The sequence below is a fragment of the Kryptolebias marmoratus genome, linkage group LG20 (genome assembly GCF_001649575.2).
Source record: "Kryptolebias marmoratus isolate JLee-2015 linkage group LG20, ASM164957v2, whole genome shotgun sequence".
NCBI lineage: Eukaryota > Metazoa > Chordata > Actinopteri > Cyprinodontiformes > Rivulidae > Kryptolebias > Kryptolebias marmoratus.
In genome coordinates, this window is record NC_051449.1 from 3,775,809 (window position 1) to 3,785,969 (window position 10,161).

The 10,161-nt window shown below is 40.2% G+C and overlaps 2 protein-coding genes across 2 annotated transcripts in view; one reads left to right on the top strand and one right to left on the bottom strand.

Annotated features, from left to right (window-relative positions):
* Nucleotides 1–3,544, top strand: part of si:ch211-155e24.3 (uncharacterized protein LOC100150696 homolog) — a 5,462-nt gene extending 1,918 nt beyond the window's left edge. The window contains exons 3-4 of the mRNA XM_017410880.3: nt 1,135–1,231; nt 2,085–3,544. Coding sequence (XP_017266369.1) covers nt 1,135–1,231; nt 2,085–2,995 — 1,008 coding nt within the window. The 3' untranslated portion in view covers nt 2,996–3,544. The remainder of the gene's footprint in view (nt 1–1,134; nt 1,232–2,084) is intronic.
* An 803-nt stretch (nt 3,545–4,347) lies between these two features.
* Nucleotides 4,348–10,161, bottom strand: part of tesk2 (testis associated actin remodelling kinase 2) — a 31,520-nt gene continuing 25,706 nt past the window's right edge. The window contains exons 12-13 of the mRNA XM_017411146.3: nt 8,844–9,377; nt 4,348–7,004 (exon numbers count right to left, since the gene is read on the bottom strand). Of these exons, the coding sequence (XP_017266635.1) occupies nt 6,739–7,004; nt 8,844–9,377 (800 nt within the window). The 3' untranslated portion in view covers nt 4,348–6,738. The remainder of the gene's footprint in view (nt 7,005–8,843; nt 9,378–10,161) is intronic.

The following is a 10,161-nucleotide window of genomic DNA, read 5'->3' on the forward strand; positions in this document are numbered from 1 at the left end:
GAAAAACACATCCCCACATGTTAACAACGAATTAAACAATTGCAACGGCTGGAAAAAGTGCGGGGGATATAGGGCATACATAAGGGAAGTGGGGGACATGTCCCGCACATACCCCGGTTATGCCTTTGCTTGGGGGTGCTACGGGGGTGCTATGACTTTTCCAGGGGGAGCTACAGCACCCCCTAGCGCCCCCCTGGCGCCGCCAGTGTCTGGACCCCACTATAGGTTGTGAAACATCAGTTTTGGGATCTTGAGATCCATCCATCCATTTTTTTTTTCTTACCTGCTTCTCCTTTCCGGTTCGCGAGGAGCTGGTGTCTGTCTCCAGCCATCACTGTGCGAGAGGCGTGGGACACCCTGGACAGGTCGCAAGTCCATCACCTGGAGACAAACGAGACTAGGGACAGTTTTAGAGTTACCAATTAACCTAACATGCATGTGGAAACCGGAGTAAACCCACATCAGCACAGGGAGAACATGTAAACATGTAAACTCCACCCAGAAAGGCCCCAGGCCGGGACAGCTCTAACCACTGCTCCACCGTACCAATATGGGTCTTGAAATGATTTCCAAAATTAAAATTAAACCTAAAAATGTCTTCCTTTGTTTCATAGTTTAAACAAAGGACTTCTAGTTGGGGTCATTGTTGTTTTGTGGGTCAGAATCTGAGAAGTTTGGGAATTTAGAGGTAACCAGACAGGTGTGAAGTAAAAAGCATCATTTTTAATATATAAATGTTTAATATTTGTCTTAACAATCCCCAATGTTGCAGATTTTCTAACATTTTTCTTGTGAGACCTCTTCACATCTCTGGTCTTCATTCAGAGATGCAGCTCAGTCAGACTGAAATCAGACATGGACTCAGATGAGTTTGTAGATAATTTGTCTGTATAAATATAAGTGTTTAGCATCAACAAATAACAAATAATTGAACCTGGAAGCTAAAACCAGGTTCATCTGACAATAGCTGAAATATAAATTATGCATTTTGCTGAGCGCAGCTTTGCAAATGTTAGTTTTCATCTTCTTGCTTCACTAAATTAGTGAGTGTGAAAACTCTACCGTCAAAATATATTAGATTTAAAATGGGTTTGTTCTTTGTTATACCAACTGTAGTCTTTTTTGTAATTGCAGTGTGCAGACCTGGAGTCTGCAGATGAACCTGCAAACATACAGATAAAGGAGGAGTGTGCAGAGGACGTGTGGAGGAACGACCCGGGAGACGAGCAGCGTGAGTGAAAACACACACACATGCGTTAATACAACCATCTGCATGCATCGAGTCCTGCTAGAAGAGGATTTTACTGCAGTGTTTAAACACGAACCGGCTCTTCGCTCTGCAACCAGTCTGCATGGGTTGGAAACATTTCCAGAAGAAAGTCTCTTCTCTCTCTGCAAAAACAAATAAAAAAAGGTGGCTGTAAGTTTGCAAAGATGCATCCAAACAAACTCCAAGACTTCTGGAATTAAAGGAGTCGTATTTCTTGAAGGAATGCTGATGCACATCCAATGATCACTTCCTGTAAATTTCAGTAGAACTTGTCCAGTGGTTCAGGAGATATTTTGCTAACAGAAACACAGAGACTCAGGTAAAAAGCTTACTGTCCGTGTTTGCATTTCGGCAGTAAGCAATCAAACTGTTTATGGGACAAAGTGAAGAAGTTAGCAGCACACCGACACAAACATCTCTCACCAACTGGCAGGCACGGCGGAGGGTGGCTGATGGTTTGTGCTGGTTTTCTGCATCAGAAATCGAGCACTTTGGGGTCATTATTGAGTCGAATTTAAACTCCTCTGTATTCCAAAGTAACCTAGAGTCAAATGTGCATTGTTAAGTTGTTGCTGCTAAACGTGACTCTGGATGCTGTAACTTAGTATTTGTCAGATAAATAATTAAACATTCCAGTATGTCGTGTTCTTACTCTGAAGGTGTCGTTACCTGTAAGAGGAGGTGACAACCAGGTGGGTGTTTTACCATGAATATATTGCCTTGAGCTGTAGTTAATAACTGAGACAAGGAGACTGCAAGCTGTCAAACTAAAGTTTATTTAATTTAGAACTTAAAGACTTCTGTTTGTCTCTAGTATCTGCAGGTCAGGAGCAGCCGTGTTCCAGTAACACACGACCCGCTCAGACTGAGCGCTTTCTGCAAACCTACCGCTCAGCCGAAAACCCAGAGTCTCTGGGGTCCCCAGCTGACGGCTTCAACGCGTTCCCGGAGCAGCAGCTACACGAGGCAGAGCTCGTTGTGAAGGACGAAAAGGAGGAAGAGTCCGCTGAGAGCGCGGCGCCGCTCGGTTCAGTCCACGCGACGGAGGAAGCAGAAGCACCGCTGTGGTCAGCCAGTCTCTACAGAGACTCTTACTCCGGGCAGCAAACCGAGCAAAGTCCGTCTGTGTTTGCACCTCAGACCGGCTTGCATTTGGACAACATGGTGCCCAAAATTCACCCTGTGGGGAAATCTCACTCTGTGCTTCTGAGCGCGGCAAAGATGAAGAGACAAGCGAGGACTTTTGGATGTAAGAAACCACAAACGGACGAAGGACACAGCATTTTGTCTCAGATTAATGCTATAAATTCCAACTTGATTACTCAGCAATCCCAGCATCAGAGCAGAGACGCCACACCTCACATGGGCGAGGCGATGGCGGCGAGCAACCCCTCCGTCTCTCTCTGCTGGCAGAGCCGCGGCAGCTTCGGCCTGGCGAGGAGGACGAGGATGCCCTGGAGGTCCGGCCTCGGCGAGAAGAGGTTCAGCTGCTCGTACTGCGACAAAACCTTCCTGCGGTTCAGTCAGCTCAAGGAGCACCTGCGGAGTCACACGGGCGAGAAGCCGTTCAGCTGCGTGCAGTGCGGCCGCAGCTTCACCAAGCAGTGCAACCTCATCCGGCACGCCGTGGTCCACAGCGGGGAGAAGCCCTTCGAGTGCTCGCTGTGCGGGAAGTGCTTCACGCAGCGCTCCAGCCTCAAGTCCCACCAGAAAACAGCCCACTGAGCTCGTTATCCTCCGTCCTCCGGTGTTCCGTCCGATCACGGATTTATTTGAAACGCTTCAGTAAAACTGTTCAGTTTATTTGTTATGTTTGTCGGTCAGTCGTGTATAACTGTGATAAAAGTGTGATCCGGTTTTATTTGAACAAATATGGAAATGTAATCCCACAGTAAGGGATCATCAAAGAGCCATAATAATAATGTTAGTTTTAACAGTTTCAATAAAAAGTTGTGCAAATAAAACAGAATTCAGGAATTTATTTATTGCTAACTCCTATCCTAAAATGTTGAAAGTGAAACTCTGTGCAGTTTAGAGTTTTATTTATCATAATTCTGTTAAAAGAGTTTAATTATAAAAGCCAAAAGATCCGTACTGAATATCGTCAGACACCAGGGGAGTACTGGCACCAAAAATCAACAGAATCTTGTCGTGAAAATAATTACAAAGTCCTGGGATTCATTGAAGGTATGCATATCACCCGCTGCCTTTTCATGTCAGAGTTTTAGACTAAGATCATCTTATGTTGAAAAGAGACAATGTAGCTGTTTTGGTCAAACCTTGTATAAAATAACTGCAATCCTATTAAATGTTGTGTTATATCACATGATCTGTCAGCCCTTGGAGTATTTGTGGAGGATGACACCCAAATCCTAACTCAGTACGGCTAAAATCGGCTGAGATGTAGCTGATTTTGTTTTCTAAGATTGATTAGCAGCGCCACTTTTCAAACTGTTCCAATATTTATTAACTGCACTAAGTTCATTGAGCAGCTAACAAGTGCCCAACATGTTGTGAACTTTTTTAATCAAGGTTAAAGAGGCGAGGACGAGGGTGAGACTCAGGATAGATCGGTCTGCTTCAGGAAACACAGCATGAAGCAGAAACTTCTTTAATGCTGAGAGATTTCTGTTATTTATACATCCAGCTGGTTTCTTTACTCACTTTTCGGTGCAGGTTTGCAGAGAGCTGGTGCTCATCTCCTCCTGGACGGGTCCCCTGTTCGTCACAGAGACAAACACTCACACCTGCGGACAATTTAGAGTTGCCAGTTTACCTTGCGTGCATGTTTTTGGTCTGTGGGAGGAAAGCCTTACATGCATGGATAAAACAGAATGGTCACAGATGAGTTTTGAGCCTGCAGCCACTTCTGTTCTCTAACTAAACTTTAAACTGCAATATTAAAAGCACCAGGTACAGATTTTTTCAGCTTAACTTGCACAAATCACCAAGACATGTAAAATCTCAGCAAACGTTTGGTTACTTGAACACAAATTAAACTTTTTAGAATACGTTCTGCGGCTATTTGTTCTCTGGAGTTGGTTACAGAGAAGAAGAAGAAAAAACAAGCAACTCAGAAAACTGTATTCAATCTGTATTGAACAAGCGAAGTAGCACAAAACTTTTTACACAAATGTACAAAGGGTAAGACATTAAATGTTTCTCCATAAATATCAAATTAGATCCTTTATCCTGTAAAACTTGGAGCTGAAAGTTGCATAGAAAAGTAGTGAGAGGAGCTTTTATAATAATAAGTCATCTGAGTTCCGGTTTCAAAAAGCCGTGAGGGAAGATCTGCAGGCAAACAGAACACAAGAAGTTAATTAGTTCTGTTCTGCTAAACATTTATAAACCTTTTAATACTTAAAAACATGAAAACAGACATTAAATAGATGAAAAACCTGCACTTTAGACATTTCAGTGGAGTGTAGACAGAAACATTGGAGCCAGATGTTTGCATCTTCCACATCTGGAGGCGTTTGTAAAGAAAACAAACCGCTATTTATTCTTTAATTGTTCTCCATAGAACTGGACAGACTAAATACTGATCATTTCAGACGTTTTTGTTTCTCCTTACAGAGCAGAAAACCAATCAGTCGGACCTCTGAGTGGAAAAAACCCATCGGTTTGTGCCATTTTTCTGATTTCAGGAGATACCAAACCAAACCCTGCTGCTTTCAGTTAAATATAAATTCAGTTCAGACGGATATTTCTTATTCTCTTGAAGTTTCAGCTAACAGAAGAGTTTACTTTTAATTTAAGAAGCTACCTGTTCTGAAGATTCTGACGCATTTTAGGAGGAAATGAATCACTTTAAACTCAGTTCTGTCATGTTTGAGCGTAAATCTTTTTGTTTTATAACACTGCTTCAAGAGATAAGTTACTGTCAAAATGGTGACATCTTCTTCGTTTTTTAAATTCATGTAAAAAATAACGTTCATTTAAGAAGACATTACTTTTAACAGATGCCCACATTTGCTGCAATAGCCACCATGAAGTCAAATTTTTTAAATAAAATTATATTTATTTGCAAGATTAAGTTAACTGTCAGAAGTTTTACTGCATTAGTTGATTTTATTACAACCCCAAATCTGAAAATGTGAATAAAAACTGAATGCAATCATTTGCAAATATCATAAACTTATTTTATTCACCTTGGAAGACAGTTTTAATGTTTACTAGGAAATTGTATCATTCTTGGGAAGGGGGGGATAAAGTAATTTTGAATTTTATGGCAGCAACGCGTCTCATAAATGTTGGAACAGAAGCAACAAAAGGTTAAAAGTAATCGGTACAAATAAGAAACAGCTGAATTAGCAGCAGGTCAGTCAGAGGATGGGACCTATAATGTTTACAGACTGTTGTTGCTGCCACAAAATTCAAAATTACTTCACTTACTTCCCAAAAACAATGATACAATGTCTAAGTTTAAATATCTTATATATTTACTTTGATCCATTAGGAATAAAATATGAGTTTAGGAGATTTGCAAATCACTGCATTTTGTTTTTATTTACATTTTTCACATCATCCCAACTATTTTGGAATTGGGGTTGTATAATAAATTGTGCTTTAGCTCTATTTCTCACCACATTGAGGCTATTTTCTATTTTTTTTAAAAATCCTGACATGAAATTTAGGAGCCAACAGATCAAACGAAACAAACTCTTTGCCTTTAAGAGGCTGTTGCTTTAAATAACTGAGAGAAATAGAATTTAAAAACACTGCAAAAGACCTTACAGTCCATGAAAACAATGTAAATGATGTCCTGACCAAAAAAAAAAGTCAAAAACAAAACAAAAATCTTTAAATCATCTCCTCCTTAAATTCCCTGCTGCCATTAAAAGGCAAATTTTAGCGGAAAATTTCAGTGTAAAATGTTCCACCGCTGCCTTTTTTCATTTCAGGTTTTAGGAAACACAAGGATTTATTTGTCTCACAAGTGTTTTTCCACACACAGTTACTTTAAATTAAATTAAATGTGAATATCAGTGCAAGATCTGGTAAATCAGAAAAAAATGGGACTTCTTTTGTCTGACATTGAACAACGAAAATATCGTAACACACTTCTGATTTTTAAATTCACACACAAAAACAAGGGACTTTCAATGTCCCACATCAACGACGAGACAAATACACAACTTTAAAGAAAAAACAAAATCTACATCTCACAATATTAAATATAAACAACTTCTCAGAAAATAAGTTTTTAAGCAGAATGTGAGAGGAAAAGCTTTTTGTGCCAACCGGAGAGGGTCATACCTGGGTGATAGCTTTGAAAAATAGTTATTTATCTAAATCAAATATTTATCCAAAATGTAAATACATTCAGTTGAAAGATAAAAAAAAACAAGTGCCATCTTTGCGTGTTCTTCCAAACTAACTGTCTCTTTATTTCCACAACCAGGAATCAGAGTCTTGTTTTTGTGCTGAAAACATCCATTTGTGTGTTTTTATTTTGATTTTTTTTACACCGGGCAGGTATCCGTGCCCCTCTCCCGTTTCTCCTCCTCCTCCCGGCTGCTGGAGCAGTCCATCGCCTCGCCGCTGTCCGTCTCGCTGCTGGTGAGCATCGGAGACCAGCTGTCCTCCACGTCTCCGCCTTCGTCCCCTCCTGTCCGCCTGCAGAAAGGTGGGATCTCAACCACGACGTACTTCTTGGCCCAGCCGCCCAGCGCCGCCTTCTGTCGGGCGTCATTTAACACCGGGGCTGCGTCGCACTTGGAGTTTGTGGCTGAGAGGAACGGAGAGGAAAAGTGTTGTTTACAAACTAATACGCTGATTTTACAGAAGTTTTAACGCTGGTGAACCCTCAAGCTAATCCTCTGAAAGCAAAAAGGAAGTCAACTCATCATTCTGACGAGCTGAGCTGTTAAAATGACTTGTTGGTTTATCATCATTAATATTTCAATATTATTTGTTCTTTCTGAATTCATACGTTCAAAGAAATGCGTATTCATCTTCTCCCAACAGAAGTTGCTCTTAAACACAGACACACTTCGAGAACTGTGGTTAAGTAGACGAACACCCACCCTTGAGGTTAAGATGAATCAATTCTAACAAGCACAACTTTCAGAAACAAAAAACAAAAAAAGCACACAACCCTGTTTTAAACATCGTTCTGACTGAGTGTGAGCTGCCCTCCTTTTACAGTCAGCTTCATGCCGACAGTTTCACGTGAAAGTGTGGAGTCGGGACATTTGTGGTAAGAAAAGAAGAAAAAATAAATAAAACAAGAAGACTGCCAACAGTCAGAAAATTACCAAAGTAGTTAAAATCCAAAGCCTGAATTCTCTCACACAACAATCCTGAAGACAAGTGTCTAGAGTTGGAGCGAAAGGGTCACCTGTGACCTTGAAATCAATAGGTATCATCCTTGATGCATGAGGTGACATTTCTGTGTTAATCAGTTTAGAGCCGTTTTAGGACGAGTGTATAAAAATGCAGAGCTGTGATTTCAGACAGAAACAGAAGTGAGTAAATCTCATATTCACTGTTAAAGGAGCTCCAGTCTGGTGTATACAGAAGCTTGTATGTTTTAAACCGCTCTGCTGTATGCTGTAGATGCATATTTTGGCAGCGAAGGAAAAGTCCTTTCATGAGAAACTGGCTCATAATGTCCTCAGGAGAGTCCAACAGCGTCCCCACTGAAGTGTGTCCTCAACAAAATCACTGAGAGATGTTGCAGGAAGACAACAGTTTACACAAAACCAGAGAGAGGAACTCGGAGATGAATGGAGATGGGAGTGTTGATGTTTTCCAAACTGGAAACGTTGAGCCAAATTTTGCTGTTACTTTTAATGGACTGGAAAAGTCTGAAGTTCTGATGAAATATGATTAGAAATCGATATCAACGCTCCTCTCTGTACGCCGCACCTCGCAGATTAGTGAACATTAAGAGGACGATCGATATCAGGTTGTTTTTGTGGCTGATCTTTAGAGATCAAGGCTGACGTACAACATTTGATTTTTGGACAATATATATTTTTCATTTAACAACATGCAACTTTTCCTTAACAAAAACCTTTTCATCTATTATTTCTTGGTGCTCTTCTTTTCTAATAAATCAAACAATGTTTAGCTCAAACATGTGGAGGTAAATCAGTACAAGCATCACTAAAATAAATCTTCAGGTGTTTTCAGGATCACTTGACTTCTCCTTTAGTAAACATCATGTCTGCAAATACAACTGAAACTGTTTTTTGTGGAAAAAAACAAGGTGTGCCTCTGAATAAATCCTGAACGTACTGGTGTCAGATATTTAAAATAAACAAGCTGAGACTGTCAACATTAATACTTTAACTCTCAAAATGGGTCCAACTGCAAATACTGTGTGCATATAAATATTCTGCATCCAAACAGAAAATAAAATAGGTTTAAACTTCTGAAAATTTCCACACAATGTCAGTAAATGGTAATCATTTATGTTCAATTATCTCCAGTAAACTTAAGGAGCCATTAGATGATCAGAAAGGTTGGCATAAACAAACAACTGCTATAGAAGTCGCCTATTTTTATAATAAAATTCAACTCCTGAAGCTCCTCCTTTAACTCTGAATGTTAAACGGATTACCTGGAAGAGTGATGGACAGCTGACTGGACGCACAGGTGACAGAACCGTTGTTATTGGAGCAAACGGCAGCTGCGAGGTTGAACATCTCTGAGCGGGGCAGCTGGGGGGACACGGGTAAGGAGTGACACTGTCTTCCTGGCAGCTGCTGCCAGTAAAAAGACGCCACCTGCTGGGATCCTCCGGGTCCGTACGCAGACGCCTGGTTACTGAACGCGCTTCCTGGAGGCGAGTGCAGGTCAAACACCAGCGAGAACACAGACTTGCTGGGAACGTCGTAAAACTTGATCTTCCCCCCACAAAGGTCCTCCCGAGCAGTGAAAGGGTTGATTTTACGAGTTTTGATGGTCCTCTGAGAGGTTGGGGGGTTGTAGTAAGGGTCCTGAACGTTGATTTTCCTTCCTGTCTTGCAGGTGAAGATGTCCGATTGGCTGCGGCTGAGCCAGATGTTTCGTCTGGGGCGAGGGGATTTGGGAGGGATTTTATCGTTCTGGCAGCCCAGAGGGTTCAGTCGTTTGAAGCCCTGGATCTTCTCACCTTAAATTAAAAAAACATAACAATTTTTGTGACAACTTCACATTTATATTACATTAACAAACACAAATACAATTTGTAAGAATCAAACATTTATATCAAGACATTTTATTCTATTAATATTTCATTCTATTCTCATATGACCACTAGGTGGCAGCACAGGCTATTTTCTGTCATTTCTTCCTTTGAAAAAGGTTTTCTAAGAAGTTGCATTAAAATTGGACACTTTGACAGGTTTTATAAGACATAAAGACAGACAGAAAGTCTTTCCAATGACTTTTAAGAAAATTCAGAATTTTATATATTAAAACTAAGCATTAAAAGGAAATCTGTCATTTAAAACATCAAAAGATTATCTAAACAAACAAGCTGAATGCTTTATTGTTCATCTGAGTCAATAAGTCTTTTGTTTTTTTATAAAGATAAAAAAATAAGTTTTTGTTATGAAATCTAGGTATTTCTTTTGAGTGATCATGGCCTCAGGAAACGCTGATCAGAGAGGAGGAGGAGGACAGAGGGAGGCGAAGATGCTGACATAACAAGTAACAGTTAATGAGAAGTGACAAAAGTCCATGTTTTCCACACAACAAGAAATTAACCCTCTATTAACAGCCTCAGATCTGAGGCTCACCGAGATTTACAGGTGCTGGTCATAAAATTAGAATATCATGAAAAAGTAGATTGATTTCAGTAATTCCATTTAAAAAGTGAAACTTGTATATTATATTCATACATTACATACAAACTCATATATTTCAAATGTTTATTTCGTTTAATTTTGATGATT